Consider the following 20,559-nt stretch of genomic DNA (forward strand, 5'->3'; position numbering starts at 1 on the left):
TGCACAGGGAAAATACCTGGGGGTGCACTGGCACAGAGCACTCACCAGAGATTTTTGTGGAGATTCCATGGTTTGAGGGTTATATTCAAGGACAGATTCTGCAATTTATTCATATTTAATTACATATCTCATGAGTACTCCTCTTGATTTATACTATTTCTGAGAATGCAAGCCAGTTGTGTTCAGCAGGAGTTACAGAACTTTGCCCATCAGATTACGCATTTAAGAGAAGATGTATATTAATTGTTAGTCTTCAGAGAATTACATTATTCTGCAAAATCATGAGCAGCATTTACTTGATTGTTTTGGCCACAGGAGGTACTTGAATGTCTTTTAAAATGTACTTCGTTTCCTTGTTCATTTCTGTTGGAAAACCAAATTAACAGTTTTAGATCATTGCCAGTTAGAGCATGTGTGTCTCCTAATGATTAATGTCCTGACTGAGTTCTTTAGAGGAGATACTTGCCAGTGGTTGCTTCCAACTTCCTGGTGGTGGATCTGAAAGTTTCAAAAATCATATCATTAACTGTTTATCAGAACTCCAGTCTGTTGTTACTCTGTGTGTAACCCTCTGGTATGTATGCACGGTCATAAGAGGAAGAGGTTTTGAATAAAGACCCAGTGTTTGAAAATATTTTATGTACTTGTGAAGAAAGCATCATATGAGCGTCATGGATGATGTAATCAATATATTAAGGTGCATTTCTGGATACTGTAAACAGTAAATGAAGAAGCAAAATGAAACTGTAGGAAACATTAGGAAATCATTAGGAAACAAGCTGGTTACAGTCAATTGAAATGGCTTGGAAAATATGTTTGGTTTGTGGTTTGTTTTGGTTTTTTTTAAACTCTCATCTGTAATTTATTCAGTTGTTTTTACCTAAAAAGATCAAATCCAGTGTGAATTTTGAAATGCAGATGTCTGAATGCTAATAATGCTCATAAGCACCTGTGCATGTGTTTATTGGTCATTTTAGAGGTTTATCAACGCAGAATTAAAATAAATTACAAAGTTTTCTAGAGCTGAGGCAAGATCTGTTAACAGTATTTTACGTTTGACATGAAGAAATTGTAATGAACAAAATAGTCTTTTGCATTCAGAAAGAACTGGTGAAATAAGGTTTTTTCATGCTCTGTGCACTACCTTCACTTCACTCAGTTAATTTGCAGGTTTGCTTTAAAACTTCTTCAGAAGGCCCAACTGGTTGAAATCATGAATGCTTAATCTTTTAAAAACAGCGCAGATAGTCAGGCATGATGGCCTTCTGCAGAGTGCTTAGGTGAGCTAAAGTTGCTAAAAGTATGGTGAACTCTGCAAGTACGGGTGGGACATATGGAATAGCTGCAGGCAGACTGTAGCTGGTGTTATTTGGATATGAGTGACATTTCAAATTGGACTACATCTGTTATTTACTTCCCGGAGAACAGAAGGTTACTCTTCAGAATCTTGAATCTGTTACTATGTTTCTGACTATTGCAAGTACTTTTATTATCTTTTGCTGTGTAACTTTCTAGAATTTGAAAATGGTGTGAAGAACAATGCTACTACTATGTTATACTAATAAAAACAATAGTTACAATTTACAAGACCCTAATTCCTTGCAAGTTTAAATGTCTTCCACCTGGTAGATTACTGGATTTTATTTACCTGAGTGTTTTTGCCTTCTGGCAGGGATAAGCAGGTTCATTTTCATATTCAGGTGTTCTTTTCACAATCCTCTGGCTTATTGGTGGAGGAAGAGTTAAAAGGATTTTGGGTTACAGTTGCCTTTATCTTTTCTTGCTACAATGCAAGTTGGATCTAAGGGGAGGTGTTGCCTTGTGCTCAGCTGGTAACAGCATGCTGTGGTCTTTGTTCATGTAATTACTGGAAAGAGTCAGGCTAAGGATATAATCCCTTCAGGAGAAGGTGTTGGTGATGGAAAAGTGATTTGGCTCTCTGCAGCTACTGCAGAGAAGACTTAAATACCACTCTTGCCTTCATTGGGATGTTTTGGCAGTTGAAGGCTTTAACACCTGCTTCATTATTTTCACTATTAAAAAAACCCCAAACCAAACTAAGAAAAGCCCTGACTGTAGTTGTAGAAGTGCTGCTAAACTTGTAATGGAGAGGGACAAGTTTATTGTGTGAAAATGGCTACTCAAGCTTTATCTTGAAATTTAGAGTTTTAGTTAAAGGGCATTGTGATACAGTGAAGTCTTACTACAGTAACTGTAGAAGTAAAATGTACAGATGCATGTAGAATACAGAAGTACTTGGTTTTGGTATTGGCTTGATTTGTTAAACAAAAATATCATAAATCCACCATATACATTTTAAAGCTTTCCTTTGGCACTCCCAAACTTGGTTTTGTTCACAATATCAGCTTAGCATGATGAAAAGAGTGTAGTTATGCTTTACAGAAAAGTTTTTAGACTATTTTTGTAAGATATTGTACAAATAAAGAATTTACTGAAAACAGTGTGCTCTATTAACCAAAGCTACTCTAGATAGCATACATCCACAAAAAAAACCCAAAAAACTCTTTGGGAAATAATGACCAGAGAAACCATTTTGCAGAGCTGCTATGGTTGGAGAATGATATATTTAAATATACACATGGTCAAGCTAAAAGTTACAGCTGTTTTTTTCAGTATTCAAATTCAAATTGAAATCCTTTCTCTACCTAGAAAAGCTGCAGAATGATTCCATAAAAGACCTGTTTATTAATTTCCCATTCATTTTTATTTTCCAAAGAACAATCGTTCACTTCTTTTGCAATCTAAATGTTGTTTGTTATGAGTTGACTCCTGAAACCTAAGAAAAATATCTCATTTTATTGCAAAAGATAACATCACATTTCAAGAACCTAGAAATTTACAAAACATACATTAGATAATGCAGTTCATTAGGAAGATGTTTTGTATCTAAGCTAGCATAAATATTAAGTATTGTGGTTTTTTTGAAAGAGCTATAGTGCACAAAACTTTAAAAAGCCCTATATGAACTGCTGTTACATGATGGAGAGAAATTAATTATTTTATTCATACATTCTGAATTTTTAAAGAAAGTTAAGTTGAGTCCATAAAACAGCAATTTCAGATACAGTGATTTTGGAATATGCCATGTTCTGTGCAATGTTTTATAAATACCATATTGTAGTTGTCATTTAAATGTCTTTCAGAGAAGCTTACAATATTTTGTATGCAAGTGCTGTGAAGTAGCTGTGGTTTGTTTTGGGGGTTTTTTGTTGGTTTGTGTCTTTTGTGATTTATTTTTTTTTTTAAACTTTATTTAAGAGCGTGTTTATATTTCTAACCTTTATTTCCTACTCTGGGAGCTGGTTTTAGGCATTACACTGTAATTTTCTAAATCAGAGAGGTTTTTATAGCCAGTACTATTACCTTCTAACAATACCAATTTCTATTGCTTTTTCAGTCTTGACATCATAAATTGCATAGTGTGTATCTGGTAATTTTTTAATTCTCTATATGAAATACTAATGAATTACTAAAATATTTTTAAAATATTAAACAATAAAACAAAAAGCAATGCTTACATCTTAGATTTTCACATAGGTTAGATTCTCCAGTTATGCGTGACAAAGCTATTAAATTTTAGGTACTTTGTGTTGCTAGGATATACAAATTTCTGTTAAATCTAAACAAAACATACAACTAAGCAGTCTTACCCTCTTGCTGTGGCTGATGCATACCATGACTGACTCTTTCCCTCTGTTACCTTTTAATGTAACAAATAACCATTGCTCCAATGTTGTCTTCAAAATGTTATGTAGAAAGCCTATCGCGTGTGACGTACTGTAGAGAAGACTGGGTGTAATAACGTCTTGCGTTTAGTAGGTGTGGTTTTATTGTGAAACTATGATGCTTATTCTTTTGTAGGAATAACTTACTTCTGTTCTACTTTGTTTTCAGTTGAACTATTGCATGGTTTTGTTCATGGTAGTCAGAGCCTTCTGCAATAAAAATGAGTGTTCTGGCTTTGTTTCAGATAAGTCTTTTGTTTGTATCTTAAATATCTATTTTAGAACTTGGCTGACTGTTGCTACTACCGCTGACTCGAAAAAAAATTTCTTTTGTTGTACTGAAGTCCTGAAGTAGAGAACTCTAGCAGCAACCTTTCTGAAGGACAGTGCTTCAGCAGCACTGTAATTTCATGTTTTCTTTCAAGGAAAAACAGATGTCTTGAAGGGTCTGAATTTGAAAACACTGAACAGAGGGTAGGCTGAAAGAATGTTCTTAAATTGCAGCACTGGGAGCTGAGGGTCAGCTGGCCTAGATACTGTAAGTGTTTCCCTATTGCTGTGTGTGCATGTGTTAAAAAGAGACTTTCATATCCATATATGGATAATCCATACTTTACTGATTGAGACACAATTGAAAAACAAACTGATTGAGGAATATGGAAAACAAAGGCTAATTTTGATTGGGAGATTAATTATTAAAAATTGTCTACAGTTCTGAATTCCATCAAGATCAGACATGAAAATGTAAAACCTACAAACATTTAAATCAGTATTGGATTTTCAGAAGTTTTGGTGTTTCTTCAGATCATAAGAAAGACTTAAGAGTCTTACTTACAGCTGTCTTTGGTTGGCCTCTTAAACTAGAGTATTTCTGTTCTTGCATAGTTTTACTGTCCCCAGGAATTGATTGGTGCAGTGTGGTGAACCAAAATACTGTGTTTTGCTTATATTCAATAATCTGGATTCTTTGAAAATATATTGAAGACATCATACTCATTATGTATGCAAACCCAAAATCAGACAGGTTAAAATGAGCTTTTTTGTGCTTATTAACAAAAAGAAAGACAAAAAGATTGCTTTCATATAATAACAAATTACTGAAAATGAGTTTACTACAGAAAAAAGCTTACTGGTTTTGCTAGTGTTACACCTGTTAGTATTGCTTATTATTATACCTTTACCACAGAGGATATTAATCTTAAAATGTTATTTTAATACACAAGAAACATTTACACACTAATAAAACCTTCATTATATCAGAGACAAATGCAAAATAGGAATGCGGTTGTCATACGAGCGTAAGCAGTACATGTATTTTGGTGTAATATAATGATGTCTTCTGATGTAATAATTCTTACCTTTGTTATACCCACAAATTATTATTGAAGAGCTTTTCTGTCTCACTAAAGGCATCTTTTTTGCTAGTAAAAATTATATAAGGCTTTTCCTCTGAAAAGCCTCTAAAATAATGATAATTTTGTGCTTGTCATTTCTACACTGATTGAATTTAACATGGAAATATTTTTTAAAACTGTTAGTCCTTTGGAATTTTGATAAATTAAGCCATGTCACATAGCATACTCCCTTTGAAATGAAGACAAGTTTTATCAAAAAACTTAGTTCTTCCAGACAAAATTCTTCTGTGAAAGATTGTTTTTAATGTATTTTCAAATGTGTAGTTAACCCTAAGAATTTAAGGAACACAGAAGTGTACAGAAAGTGTACAGAAATTTTTAACTAACATTGCACAATTAATACAATATGATTTAGAAAAATAGGATCCAGTGGTTAATCCCTGGATTACCCTGGCACCATTGGAACTAATTAACCAGAGTCACTTCTAAGAAAAGGTCTGCAATACATTCCACTAAACATGAAATACATTATTTAGGCTTTACCATGTGCCCTTTAAACTTGCTTTGGAAAACTTTTTCCCCTCTGCCCCCCATCTGAAAGGTGATTGTGTTTTCATGAGCAAAATAATAGTCTCATCAACCCTAAATTAGGTTACATGGGCATACCCTGTGCTAGCTGGTAATTCAGCTATTTTTGAAGAAAGGAAATAGCTGCATTGACACATGTTAAAATCTTTTCAGCATGTATAATTTTTTTATATCATACAGATGGGTTCATTAAATATTTTTTATGATCAATTTTGTATCATGTATCAACTTGTATCTTAAGGCCAAAAAACTGTATCTTGGGATATTTTGGTATAGTGACTCAGGTCTTAAATGGACAAACTGGGCAAGTGGTTTAGAAGGACAGTAGCTGAAGTGGTTATTCCCCTCTATTCAGCAATTGCGTGATGACATCTGAGGCATTATGTCCAGTTTTAGGCTTCCAGGTAGATGAAAGACATCAATTTACTGGAGGGTGACCACCAAGATGACTGTGGGCTGCAGCACATAACATGTGAAGAGAAGCAGTGAAAATTGGATTTGTTGTCTTCAAGAAGTGAAGGCTTAGGAGAGAGGTCTTATTATCTGTCTAATTCTTCTTGAAGTTGTATTTGGATAAGGCAAGATGTAATGGACACAAGTTACAACATAGGAAATTCAGGTTAGATGTTAAGAAAAAATTGGGAAAATTTGGGAAAAAGCTTGCCCCAAGTGGTTATGGATTCTTGTCTTTGGAGATACTCAAAACTCAAATTCACCTAATTGGACCTTGCTTGACTAGGGGGTTAAGACTGTAATTACTGAGATATTCTCTTGTTTTATGATTTTGTGATTCTTTCCAGAGAAGTCTGTTAAATGGCTGAAACTTCTAAATGGTTGCTTTTTAAATTGAACCAATAAAAGGACAGAGTTAAAACGTATCCTGAAATTCTTTTTTTTTTGTTGTTAAATATTAGAAGACAGCAACAAAAATATTTCAGTGGGAATGTTGAAATAGTTGTAATCGCCTCCTTTGAGGAGAGATTTGTTTGAACAACATAGATGCCCCTGAATTTGTTCTTGATTATGTGGTTTGTTTAAACATCAGTGAAGTTCTTTCTTTTAGTCTGTGGTGCTTCGAAATAGGAAATGAAGACTCTCTGACACTCCTAGCTTTGTCTACCATTGTTTTTTAAGGTAGAGATTTAAACCTCATTATTTTTGGAAAGTTGAAAAAAAAGTCTTTACAAAGCATATGAAAGTATCCTCGGAAAAAATGAGAAAGCTTCCTTTTGAAAGTAACATTTTCTTTTTGAAAATAGTATCTCCATGCACCTTTATTCAGTGAGATGATTTAAGTAAATTCAATTCTTTTGATTTTTCAGATACTCTAATTAAACATTCTTTAGCTTTGTGATTTTGTAATAGCACACTTTCAGGTGTGTGCTTTCAAATGTTCTAGAGTCTTTTGAAATGTAAAAGGATCCGTAAGGAAGTCAAATCCACCAGAAGCATTTTCTTTTCACCTTTTTTGTTTTTCTCCTTAACTCCTTTTTCTCGGGAGCTGGATGATCAGATGGTAGCTTCTGAGGTGAAGCTGAAGCTGGATTTTGCTCTGCATGATCCAGTGTTTTCAAAATCTGATGAAATCTTCCTTCTTGTTGTCTGAAGTCATATTCTACACTATGGAAAAATGAAGACATTTAAGCTAGTAAGTGAGAAATACCCGCTTGTGGAAAGGATGCTTACATCATTAGAATAATTTGGCATTATTCGATATTAGAGCCTGGTTAAAACACAAGGGTGTATAGGTTGCTCCTTTGAAAATAAATTAATCTCTTAATCTCTTCTGAGGGAAACCTTTTTTTTTTATATGAGTTAAGAACTCCAGCATTGTTCCCAAAACAATGGGACAAAAATTAAGGGAGGAAAAAATGAAAATGTACTAGGGTGACCTTTCAGTGCGTTTCATTCATGTTAGTTTGATACTGTAATCTAACTCAGTTGTATGCTTGGCATGAATTCAGAACTCTCACATGCTTAGCTTTGTTAAATGTGAATGTCTCCCACTAGGAGACCTGCTAGGACCAAAAATATATGAAATTAAGCAAATATGTAAGTCTTTGACATAAGTGGTATTAGTTGACAGGAAAGTAGAATGTAACTGATTTTTCTCCATTGAAACTCATAATTATTATTGATGTAAAATGAGTGCCGAGATGTTAATTATATAAGAGCAGGTATGTGCATGGAAATAAACGTAACATTCAAAAGAATCGACATGGACAGTGATTAAGTGGTCTGATGCAACCAGTAGACTGATAAAAACAAAGAAAAAGCAGCAAATGAAAAAAATGCAGTGCTGTATGGTTTTTCTTTATTTCAACCACCTTTTCTGGGCAGGAGAGTGGGAGTTGTATCAGCTATATCTGCTGTGGAGGTTTTAGCATGTGGAGGGGAGAGTAGAAAGGAGCTCGTTCTGTCTTCCATAATGCAAGCTCTTTGGGAGGAAAAGGCATTATCAGAGGAATGGTGGGCTGTCACATTAAAGCCCTTAACCTGATTTGGGCACTGAGTAGAAGAAATCTGTGAAATTAGTAAATAGGAATATCTAAACACTATTAATTGTGAGTATTCATAAGTATATAGAAATCCATAACCATTGTTGAATAATATGTTAAAATTAACTCGAAGCTTTTTGCCCTTATAATTAATATGCTTGGGGGTTTTTACTGAAATAAACTAAGTCAGCTGGCAAAAAGAAAGCCATAGGATTATTCTAGTTTAGAACTGAAGAGGGATCTCTGGACAAGGAGCAAAACATAATAAATACAAACAGTAGAAAAAAATGGTATAAATGACAAATTTGGTCAGTGTCTCTTCAGTTTTATCAGCTTATTGCTAAAACTGCAACTTAATGCTTTTCAGCAGTCACAGATCACAAGTGCTGGAGAATGAAATGTTTGGTTTATAGCATATTATATTTATATCCTTACATAGCATATATAAGGATAGCATCTGCTCATGTTCATTTTTTCTTCCCTTCTTCAGAGTTTCTAATTTCATGTTGAAGACATCATCTCTAGAGGCAAGAGGTCATTTAATACTGTCCCTTATCTGCTGAGATAACTGTTTGTTTTCAGTTGCTGCTTGCATTTGTTTATTATAATACAAACGCTTATCTTACAGGATCTAGACTGAAAGTTCCAAGGCAGCTAACATGAACCTTCTGGATAGTCAATGAAGCTAAATTTACAGCCACTGTATACCTGGTTGCTGTTAGACTGAAAAGCTATTAATTACTAATCAGTGTAATCCACACTTGTATTCATAGGAAATTAGTATATTGTTTGACTCAGGAACTGCTTAAAAGGTTCAAGATGGTTCAGTGACAATAAGCCAACATTCCGCTTGTACAGCGTTTGAATCGCTGATGCATTAGGTTCTTTAAGACCAAGAAAATGGGGAGCAAGACAAAACACTTGATTCTATAATTAACGACAACAGTGATGCTACATTAGTGGAAAAAATACTTGCGTAGATTTTTTAGGCTACGTAAAACAGAAATTTTATGGGTTTGTCTAGAGCAAAAACTGGTAACAGTTACTTCTTTCAGAATGTTGTCTAATGAATATGTTATGAACTTCAAATACTCATTACTCAGAATGCTTTATTCATAACCATGTCTTGTGGAACATCACTGTAAAGTGAAAACTATTGTTCCCTTGCTGTCTAATGTTTTGTCTCTTAAAACTAGAAACTCTTTAGAGGCACTGTGTACTTTCGTATGTAGTCTACTAATCATTGCACCATAAGCCTCCAGGCACAGTTATCATTATAAACTATCTAGTAAATCAAAAAGGCACATCAGTGTTTTGTTACTTGCTCTATTCTTTTCTTCAGATACTTGTGCTTGTTGCTCAGGATCTTTCCTATATTTAAATTTGATTCATGTAAAAAATGCAGTGTGAAAAACACTTCCATGTGAATTCATTGTATCCATAAAAAAATTTGAAGTCATCGTGCTTACAAACTGGCAAAGATAATAGTCTGTCATATTCTTTCAAATAAAGGAGAAGTTCTCAACCTGAAAGAGAAATTCTTTTACCCTTTATTTTTGTAAATGTAAACATGTTTAAATATCCAAAACCTCTGGAATACTAATATATTTGAATATCTTTGAAGGGATAAAAAATTTCTAGGAGATGTTTCAGATCAACTTCTCCTTAATTTTTCAGTGTCATGTCGAACTTCAGTACCTGATCTTCACAATATGTGACTGGCAAGTTCATTTTCCACTGAGCTTCTTAATAAAAATAAACTTTAAAACAGTACAGCACATCAGAAATGTGGTATGTATAGCAAGGAAAACAAGCACGCAGTTGCAGTAAGCAGCTCATCAACTGCAAAATCCTTTAAGTAAAGTGTCCCTCACAAAAAGGAATCAAAAACCCCAGGGTTAAACTAGCAGTATTATAATTTCTCCACTACCTTTGGTTTTAGTACACATTCTCTAACTCTCCAAATGAGGCCTGAGATATCATATGTAAATTTTGACCATGGATTCATCTTCCTATTCATTCTCTTAAGTCTGCAGTGTACGGCAGTACTGGAAAGGATCTAAAATGGCAAAGTGTGAGCTCCAGCTCTGATTATGCTGCATTTGGTCAATATGTTATTTAATATCCTGTGAAGAGCCCGATGAATCTTACAGAATCAAATAACTGAAGATGTGTTTTCTGCCTCATAACTGAGGTTGCAGAGATTAGAGAATGCGTTTACAGATTGGTGGAAGCCCTGTAAAATCCCTTGCTACATGTGTAGTATAATCAAGACTTTGTACCTGCTAACTTCGTGGTTAATGGCGGGGTGTATACACATAGCATCTGAAACACGTATAGCTGCTGGAACACAGTACTACAAAGTTTTTTGGTCATAAGAGTTTAACAAACTGCAGTTTAAATTTGGAGTAATTTACACTCACATTGCATTCTCTCAATAACAAATAAACATTTACTGAAGTGAGAAGTGTGGGAGTTGAGTTTTTGGCACATAAACATGAACTGCAGCGAGAGCTTACTGGCATTTTGGAGAATTGAGTGTTTATGTTTTCCAAGATCTAAATTTATTACAGAAATCCTAGCTTTAAAAATGTAACACACAAATGGAATTTCATAATCAGAAATGGTATCAAAGGTTTTCAGAGCATGCTAGTAGTAATAATGCTGTGAAACATTAGTGGGAAATTTCTATTTAAATTCTCAGAAGTATAGTACCTCTTTCAGATAACACCAATATTATTTGTTTTCTACTTGAGAAAACAAACCAACTACCTCACACATAGCACTTGGTCTTTTGTTAAAAACTGGATTAATAATAAATGAGACCTTTTGTATAGCTGTGAATAAAACATTGTAGTGTACATTTGTGAGAGAGATACAGACAATACAAGACTGGGTGAAGGAGTGAAGTACCTGTAAATGATACATGCGGTGTTCTGACAGGTGCTGCAGTTGTTGAGGTCTTGCCCAGTGTGATAGAAGTTACGCCTGTAATAGACAGTAGTTCATGGAATGTGTATTTACAGATACATCAACTGATCTCTGAATCTTTCACGATAAAAGTAATTCTGTTTGCCACTTCTATTATCCTTACTAAAAATTCTAGTGTGAAATTCTAAATTAGAAGGTTGCTTTAAAGAACTCAAACCCTATGTTGATGGTGCTGTTAAGATTCTGGTTGTTGGTTCTTGCATGAGTACTTGTTATGAATACACTTAGACACGTGACTGCTGCTTATAAACACACTTTAAAGTATTGGAATATCAATGTTCTTGGTAAATCAATCTGATCTCTATCCTTATGCTTTCTATTCTTTCCCCTTTTCATGTTTCCTTATGTAAACAAGTCAGATTTTTACTGCTGATAGTATACAAATTTGGAGTGTTGAGAGAACAAGAAAAGTGACTTTCATACTTAACATCAACTAGAGTTGAATTATTTTTATGATGGAGAGATCTAGAAACAGTTTGAGGTCAGTGGCTTATTACATCTGAAGGAAGCACAACACTTACATTTAACGAGTTTTATTTGAATTAGGGGAGTTCAGTTGGTACCAAAATAATTTTCTGATTGCTTTTGGAATTAAAGTAGGGGTTCTCTATATGCGTTCTTGTTCTACTTCCACAAGTACTTGGAATGTTCAATTTTACTGCTAGATGATTCTAGCAACATGGATTGAAGCTTATCATTGAGTCTCAGTGTGAAACTGAAAGATATTTGGCAAAATTTTTGTTTTTGACCGTGTGGTAACTGAACAGAAATGGACTGTAGATATTGCTGAATAATCATACTGTGCTTCACTGCAAGTTACTCTTTGTAATGGCCAGATTTGCAAACATAATGGAAACTTGTCCCCTCTGTCATACATAAATACATGCAGGGGAAAAGGAGTATTTTTTTTCTGTAATTTCCTAAAACACCATAGTCAGGTGGTACTGGTATGAAATATACCATAGATAAGTGATTGCTTAAAGTTCATACAGGCTTGGATTCCCCCCCCGCCCCCCCCCCCCCCATCTTGCTTCTAAACAAAATTTTTGGGTTTTGGTATTTTATAAATGTTTTTGCATTTTTGTTATCAGTATGTCTACGTGGATTTTGTCTGTTGTATCTAGGCTATTACAAAGTTGGTGCTAGAAAATGGCCTTTTCAGATAGAGAAAAATGACTAAGAGCAACCCTCAGAGAGGGTAGTTGGAGCTGAATTATATAGGAAAAATGTTACATGGAATAAAAATTTATGTGGGCACAGTGGAAACTAACAGTATTTTCATGCTAACAGCCAGATGGACATTACTGGTTAATGTTTCCAGATAAAAAAAGTAATCTCTACAGCAGAAAATTACATGTTAACTTGATTTATATTATTTTTATTTTTAAATGAGCGTAAATCATACTTGGAGTGTGAGTTGGAGAATTATTCATCAGAAATGCAAGAAGGTAATGTCAATTCTCAAAATACTTTGAGGAAGAAAGAATTCTTCAATAAAGATTTATTTTTCTTCAGAAGTTCTAAGAAAATTGGGGCATATAAAATTGTGGCTTCAGTTAGTTCTATCCTGACAGTTTTTGCACAGCCACACAAACCTTTTCTGTCCACATGGGAACAAGTGCAAAGACCTGGTGCTGAGTCATGTAAACAAGTTGGTGTCATGTTCTGTGCTATTTCTATGCAACTGAACCTACACAAAAATCTCAATGCAGCTGCCTTTTTGTGATGTTTGCAGAGTTTGTGGAAATGTGGAAGATGATCAGTTTTATTCCTTAATTACAGTCAGTAAATACTATTAATACACATGATCTGATTTTAAAATTAAGGATGCAGTTTTATGCACAAACCAGTTCACATAAATGATTATTCTAGATGCCTAAGCTACCTGTGCTAAGTATAAAAGTAAATATATCATAACATAGACTTCATGTTGGTTTATCTTTAAAAAATAAGAGTTAAATGGAACCTTTATTCTCTTGATACTTTGAAAGATTTGTGGGTTTTTTGAAGACAAAAATTGATTGATGGATATACTACATTATGAAAAACCAGAACTTTAAAATGTATCCTAGAAGCATTTACTGTAAGTAGGAGCTGCTGTTAATGGTTTGGAAAGCGTTATTAGGATATTTTAAAACCTGTTTTGAGCACAGAAATATTTAAAACTCTTCTAACCTTGTCCTACAAAGGTGTCCAATCTTTAGACATTAGTTGCATTTATAGTATTATTTATAATGCACAGATGAGTTGCATAAATAAGTTACATAAATAATGCTTGCAGCCTTGGCTAATAGTCACTATGAGAGCATACTAAAAATAAATCCAGGTCATGCATTCTTGTGATAGTATAGAAAGCAGTCATTCTAAAATCTGAGATTCCAAAGTGAGTTCTTGCTAACAGTCTTCACATGCTGTATGTTCATAGTTTTAAGCCTTTTTAAGCACTCACCTCCCATGAAATGTTCCTGACATATTGAAGCTCTTGATGTTTACCTGGCATTGTCCCTTTTCCTATTCTTAAGGCATGCCCTTTAAATGGCTGTGTTGTTTGTGGTATCATGAAATGTAACAAGCAGTGTGGTCCCCAAATTCTGCAGATGCTATGCTTTAGCTACTAATCCTTTTCCTTACTTATGATGGCAATAATAACTTATTGAAGAGATGCATGTTTTTGCTGATATGAACTGTTTCAGCAATAGGACTGCTTTGGCCCTAAAAACATATCTGACCTTGCTAGTAGGAGACAGTTGGCTTGCCATAGGTTTCTGTTATACTACATCAGTACCTTAGACTTGGGTTTTGTTTTTCTACTGCATAGAAATTTTAGCTAGATGAAGACTGCAACTCTCAGGTGTCAGTGGCTTTGTACCTGACACCTTAAATGTAAATAAAAAAAGGGAGTTAATAAACCATGTCTCACACTGGTTTTAATAAAGGCAGTGTCAGCTAAAACCGAGCTATAGAGATGTGCTTCTCTTCTGCCGAGGCCCAAATACCAGAAAAAGCGTATAAGATACCATTTTTGCAAACTCATCTTTAAATATCACAGGAAAGACTTTTTCGGTAGCAAAGGTTCAAAGAATGCTAATGTCTACTTTACACTTCTGATGAATTACTAATATTAAAATACACCGTACCCTTCACTGAGGGCTCTGGATTTTTCCAGGTCTTGGATTACATTCAAAAGGACTTTAATCTTCTCCTGGTTCGACTGCAAGGATTCCTCTACAGACTGCAGCCTGCCTTGTAGGGCACAGAGTTCTCCATGTGCCAAATGAATTTTATTTATTTCACTAATCTCTTTGTTGGTTTGTGGTTTTATTTCATTCCTTGGCAGATAAGACTTTATGTGAAATCCTTCTAAACAGCTGTTACACTGGGAAACATCTGACTGGGTAGAATTTTTCTCGGTTTCAGTATTACATGACAGAAAAGCTTTTGACGCATTACTGCTGGTCAAGGACATTGTTGTGTGATCATCATTTGTTAATGTCACACAGCTGGAATCTGTTCTGTGCTCTCCTGCCTGTTGATAGTCTCTGAGGAAACAAGGAGATGAACTGTGATTTGATGGAGGTGATAATGGAGTAGTTTCCTTACTGCTTGCATCTTTGCTGGCTACGAGTGACTCAGAATCACTTTTATCTGCTTCGCAAGAGTCAGAATGAGGATTACATTCACTGCAGTTAGTAGAATTGCTTAGGCAAGGGTATGCTTTTTCAGAATTAGATGACAGTGTGCTGTTGTCAATATTTTCATTGCTATTTATGACAGTAGAAGAATGCAGTGAATTACTTAAATTTGTGGTTGTGTCAGGTGCATCCATGGAAACATTGCTGTCTTGTGGAAAACTCACATGTATGTATTCAGGCACCTGTGTAGAAACAGTTGTCTTCTCTGATACTGAGAAATCATCTGAGTGGATAGGTCCGTTGCTTTGTGCTTTTGATGGTCTTTGACTTAACTGACCATCCACATCACTATTCCTAAATCCATCTTCCAAATGATTAGTTATTCTTAAGTAACAGAGGTCTGAAGACATGTCTTGTTCAGAAAGATTGCCATTTACTTGGATAGAATTTGCAGGCTCTGTTGGCATTTCTGTTAATGATTTGCTTACTGTCAACTTTTTCTTTTTAAAAACCGGGAAGTGTTTCCTGAGGCTTGGAGATGTTTGTATGGCAATATTCCGAAACCCCTTCTGAGCCCTTGGAAAAGATGGAGAGTGATGGAGCAAAAAGTTGTGATCCCAAAATATTTCTGTTTTTCCAGTTGTGAATGCTATATCTTGGGCAGGATTAGTATCCAGTTCTGACTTTGTGTTCACACCATCATCCTTGAATCGGACTTGCTGAGATTTGGTCCTGCGGTGGTGTGGCTGTCTCATAAAATCAGCAGAATCCAGACTATTCCTTTTCAATAGCACTGGACGCATTTTCATGTTTTGCTGGGCCATTGAATCACAATTTAAAGTCTGTAAGTAACGTGTTTCTTTGCGGCCCATTTCATTTGTCATTTGAACTGTATATTAAGATTGTTGCTAAGTTGCAAATGAATACCTTACTCCTGAAGGAGCTAAACTTTTCATTCTTCTTGTTGTTATTATGTATACTTTTAACTGACATGCTCTCTTTAGGGATGCTCTTTCAAATTTAATTGCTGATTAGACCAAACACTAAGATAAAGAAATTAAATATCAAATTTAAGGAAAGATTTCTTGTAGCTAGGGAATGCAGAAATCCTTGTGTTTGAAGCTAACGTGATCATCTTATTGCAACAGGCTGTTATGCTTACAGTTAACTAATTTAAAGGTAAGGTTGAGTCTATGGCTTTCCTGATGGTTATTTGACAGTCAGCTCTCCATTTGCGTTGCAGCTTTTTTTATGATGGACCAGTCACATGTGTGTTATTTGCATGTTGTCTAAACAACAAGCATAATAACTTTTAGGGGCATTTTCGTTTCTGTTGCATAGTTTTACTGCTGGAATATATACATTAATACCAAACGGAATTGCTTTCTTTAGAGTGAGTTTTTCTTCTTCAGCCATCTTTTTAATGTCGCAAATGAAACTAATCTTCCCAAACAGTTAAGCAAAATGTAACCGCTTCTGACCAGGCAAAAAGACAGCATCCAGCAGCTTTCAGTGAGAGAAGTTATTGATGTGTAGTTGTTACTTCAGTTTGTGCAATCATATCCGAAGGACTGTTTCATTTGGGGAAGTTCTGTAAATACATTGGCATCAGAAGAGTGGTCCAGACCGAATAACCAGCAAATGCAGAACAACAGGAAATGTTTCCTGAAAGTAAAAAGACAACAGTTGTAGATGAATAAACTGCCAAACACTAGTCTTCTGCTGTCGCCTAACAACTTTTCATCTCCATTGGTTTTGTAGTTTTGGCAGTGAAATACTTGTATAGAAACTGAAAAATGTTTTATAATTTTCAAGTGCCTAAACTTTTCTTCACATGTAATACGCAACACCAAAACTGGGTAGAAAATATTGAGAGTAGTAGTTTTTTCCTTCAGTACTCGTGCAGGCCTGAATCTGGTCCCAAATATAGACCTTAAAACTTAAATCTTCAGATTTGAAAATGGGTATTAAATCTTGTGGGTGAAATAAAAAATTGAACGATACAAATGTCAGTTCTTAATTCAGAGGCAAGTTGAGGTTTGAACAAAACTCAGAATTTTTATTTTTTTAGAGTTGCTCATTTTAAAGCGTTCAGATTTGTGTCCAACTCTTGGTTAAGGAAAAATAAATTTATTTTTAAATGTGATTAATGCAAATAGAACCCTTTCTGGGAAGACAAAATCTGTTTCCCATGCATTATCAATTATTTGGAAATCAAGACTGAAATTGTCTGCGCATACATGTAAAGTGTTCTACTCAGTTTGCATGCAGGAGACTGGCCTATAAAGCTGTTGTTTGTCACATTAGTCCAGAGCTCATCATGAAAAAACAACATTAAACATTTTGAGTGACCACTAAAACTTACGTTTCTGAAAAACAGTTAGGATAATAATATAGCCATAATGATTATGTATTATGTCAGGAAGACTGGAGAAAAGTAAGAGAGCGTATTTTATTAGAGAGCCAGCTGTTATCAAAAGTTTACTTGCAAGTATTTTAGTCTTTTACAAGTGTAATAAAACTACTACTCTTTTTTATACCCCAAAAAATAAAACTGTGACCCATTTGTCACAGCTGGCACTTCAATTATAAGAATGTTTGCCTCAGAGACATTTTATTCACAGGTTAAGACGCAGTGAGCACTGACCACTTTCAAGTTGTCTTTATTCTATAGAAACAGTAGTATTAGTGAAATTTGAAGTGCTAATGAATTGTCCCTCCAAATGCAGATTATGGATGCATCCTCTGCATGGAATACCAGGGTGGATCATTTGTAAATTTGTGCTCCGGTGTACATATGGATGATTCCTTTAAACTAGGCAGCCACACCCAGGCAGTTTAATGGTGCCTTTTACTTGGTTGGGCAGTGTGTTGTTTCCTCTTTGCTGGAGTAAGAACCCATATGCTATGATGTGTTGACCGGTGGCACAACAGGGTATGGGATGGAGATGTCACAGTGCGTTGCTAATGAACATGGGATGTAGTGGAGCTGCAGAATATAAAGGCAGTAAAAGTGAAAACTTAAGTCTTCAACTTCACCCCTGTGAGTGAGCCGTTTCACATATGACTAGCAATCACATAGGCCAAGACTGATCTTGTCGCTTCATTATTTTTATGTCAAAATGTAAGTTACTTTGATATAATTTTTTTGGCAACCTTTCTGTTACAAATTTAGGTTCTGTTATGGCTTCCTGAGATAGGACATATAGGTGAGTGTATGCCGTATATAGTTTGTTCAAATTATGTACATTTAACTTCTAAATATTATGTCCAGGACTTCTCACTCCATGTTTCTACAGTCTTAAGGATGGTTTTGCTGTTTCTTACCTAAATAACCTGTGTAATAGACTTCCTCACAAATGTGAATTCTCCTACTCAAATCATTCCAGACTAGTTTGAGCCCAAATTCGGTATATGCAATGAATAGTGCTGGACTAGTAGTAGATTTTAAGCACTGGATTTCAAAACTCAATCATGAGATGTATCTGTATGTAAAATATTTTTTCTGTGTTTTTAATAAGTTATGCTAAATCTGAAACCAGCTGCTAAAATAGAGTAAGGATAAGAGGAGAAATTTATGAAAAAAATGGGAAATATTCTGTGGCATTTTTAATAATCCAGCATAGTTTGCTTTTAGGATTACAGTGATTTTTAAGACTGGGGCTAAATTCCCAGCATAGTGTTTACTATTTACTATTAATTTACTATTAATCCTGTTCCCTGGTAATTCACTGGTGGTTTGGTTAGCCTTACTACTTCCACTATCTTAGTGTACCTTTTATTTAAGCATTGCACAAACTTTACCTTATTTAATTTACAAGATTTGATGAGAAGGATGCAGTAGGAAAGATCTTGTTACAGAACATAGCAAACTTATGTAGCTTCATGTAACATTTAGGAAATGTAATATAATTTAAGCAAAGTAATAATAGGATATTATTATCAAGTTTTAGAAGAAAATGAGTGTTGGATGATTTCAGTGCAGAGCGAAATGTTGCGTAAGATATCGAGGAAACAAATCTGTACATTAATACCAAATTTTACTTTCATGATATGCTAGCATTAAGTCATTTAAATCACTGTTCTGCTTCTTCACTGGAGACAAAGTATACACAATAAACTAGTCAATTTCTCCAGATAAAGTTCCGATGCCAAGCTCTGAATTCTCATATCATCCACTAATTACTGGAGGCTTTTTACAGTTTTGTTTGAGAATTTATCCAAATATTGCAGTAGCATTCTCCGCTTCCCATCACAGCTGCTCTGCTCCAGGCAGATGGACTACTTTAAAAGTTATACTTGCCCAATTAAATTTGGAAAGAAGCTTTAGAAATCTACTCCTTTGTGTTTTAAATATGAATTAAAAGCCCTTAAGGGTTTAAAAAGGGCTCTCTACTTTGACTGTAGAGGCATGTAAGCTAGGTTCTTGCATTCTTAATTTGCAAATTGCTATTTTAATTCTGTGTGATTTTTAACTATCTTGGCATCCACTAGTTTGGGGTTCATATGAATTGCAATGAAAGTTTTGATGCTGTTATTTATATCAAATCAAGCTGAAATAAAAAACATATAGGTAGGAATGCTCAAATATTTGGATTGAAAACCCAAACTAGTGAATTTCAGTGTTACAGGTGTCTGTGTGTACATTAACAAATCAGTGTAACATTGTCAGTTACTAAGTTTAAATAACATTTTCCCTTGTCCAGGATAAAATTCCTCATTCGTTTCTGGCACAGCAGTTTGCAGGTCTTGTTTAGCTTGTTATTTCACATTGACTGAAGTATGAAAAATTCTAAGGATCTGTTTTATAGAAATGCTTTCAATGTATTAATTCAACTTATGTCGCTCATAACAAAAAGCATATGTTAGTTTTAAATTTATGTCTTGTAATAATAGTAACAGTTTTGGTAGGAGAAATTTGCTGGGAATTAATGTCTGCCAGGGTTCCATGACCTCACATCCAACTATCCAGCCTCTTCCTCCTCATCCCTTCCCTGGGTAGCTGCTCGTCAGTCCCCAGGAAATGCCTTGTGCCTTGGTTGTTTGGCTTAATTAGCACGGTGGATTTGTTCCAATCTCTTTATTCACCGTTGAAACAAGTGGCCTACTAGGTTAACGTTATTTTTAAATGGTGCATATTTCATGCTCCTCTTTTCAGTGGTTTGAGTATGTGAATGACTGATAGATATCATTGCATGTTTTTTTCTTTTATGCTTGGCTTATACTGGTAAAACCAATCTTGATTTTTAAACTCTCTACAGGATTTGCACACGTATTTCTTGATGGTGATAGTTACTTTCCAGTGTAAATTTATTCTGACTCCAGTGTAATTGTATTCCAGGGTGTAATAAGTGAATTACCTGCAAAAGGCTAAGGTGCAAAGCCTACCACCTCAAACAGCAATGGAACTGGTTTTCCAACCTCCAGATGGTGTATCTGAGTTCTTAGAAATGCATGCACAGTGTAGTTAGCCAACCAAGCAGAGGAAATTTGACCACAAGAGATATTTTTTAATCATTATTCTTCCATATTTCCTTCCTCTGCCTTCCTGATTTCTTGAAGAGAGTCAAACAGATTTTTTGGTTCATATTTTGGTTTAATGACTGAAGCTGTTGTTGGTAGAGGAGAGCATCTGGTGAGGGTAAGTGGAGATTATGAGAAAAGGCATGAAGTGAAAAAACATGTAGCAAAGGGCAGTGGGGTTTCTGGAAGAGTGCAGATGTGCAAGTGTGGTGGTTCTGGTGGTTTT

The 20,559-nt window shown here is 34.9% G+C and overlaps 2 protein-coding genes across 5 annotated transcripts in view; one reads left to right on the forward strand and one right to left on the reverse strand.

The window, feature by feature from the left end:
• The window catches only part of DOCK2 (dedicator of cytokinesis 2), a 206,740-nt gene that overhangs the window by 76,596 nt on the left and 109,585 nt on the right, over nt 1-20,559 (forward strand). The gene's annotated exons all lie outside the window — the stretch shown is intronic.
• Nucleotides 620-20,559, reverse strand: part of INSYN2B (inhibitory synaptic factor family member 2B) — a 44,356-nt gene continuing 24,416 nt past the window's right edge. For 2 of the 3 annotated variants that reach the window (XM_074838149.1, XM_074838150.1), the window contains 3 exons: nt 14,316-16,475; nt 11,101-11,175; nt 620-7,309 (listed from right to left, as the gene is read on the reverse strand). In XM_074838149.1, coding sequence (XP_074694250.1) covers nt 7,123-7,309; nt 11,101-11,175; nt 14,316-15,694 — 1,641 coding nt within the window. In that variant the 5' untranslated portion in view covers nt 15,695-16,475 and the 3' untranslated portion in view covers nt 620-7,122. The remainder of the gene's footprint in view (nt 7,310-11,100; nt 11,176-14,315; nt 16,476-20,559) is intronic. The other variant, XM_074838151.1, reaches the window with a different exon arrangement.

The sequence above is a fragment of the Strix aluco genome, chromosome 13 (genome assembly GCF_031877795.1).
Source record: "Strix aluco isolate bStrAlu1 chromosome 13, bStrAlu1.hap1, whole genome shotgun sequence".
In the NCBI taxonomy this organism is placed as follows: Eukaryota; Metazoa; Chordata; class Aves; order Strigiformes; family Strigidae; genus Strix; species Strix aluco.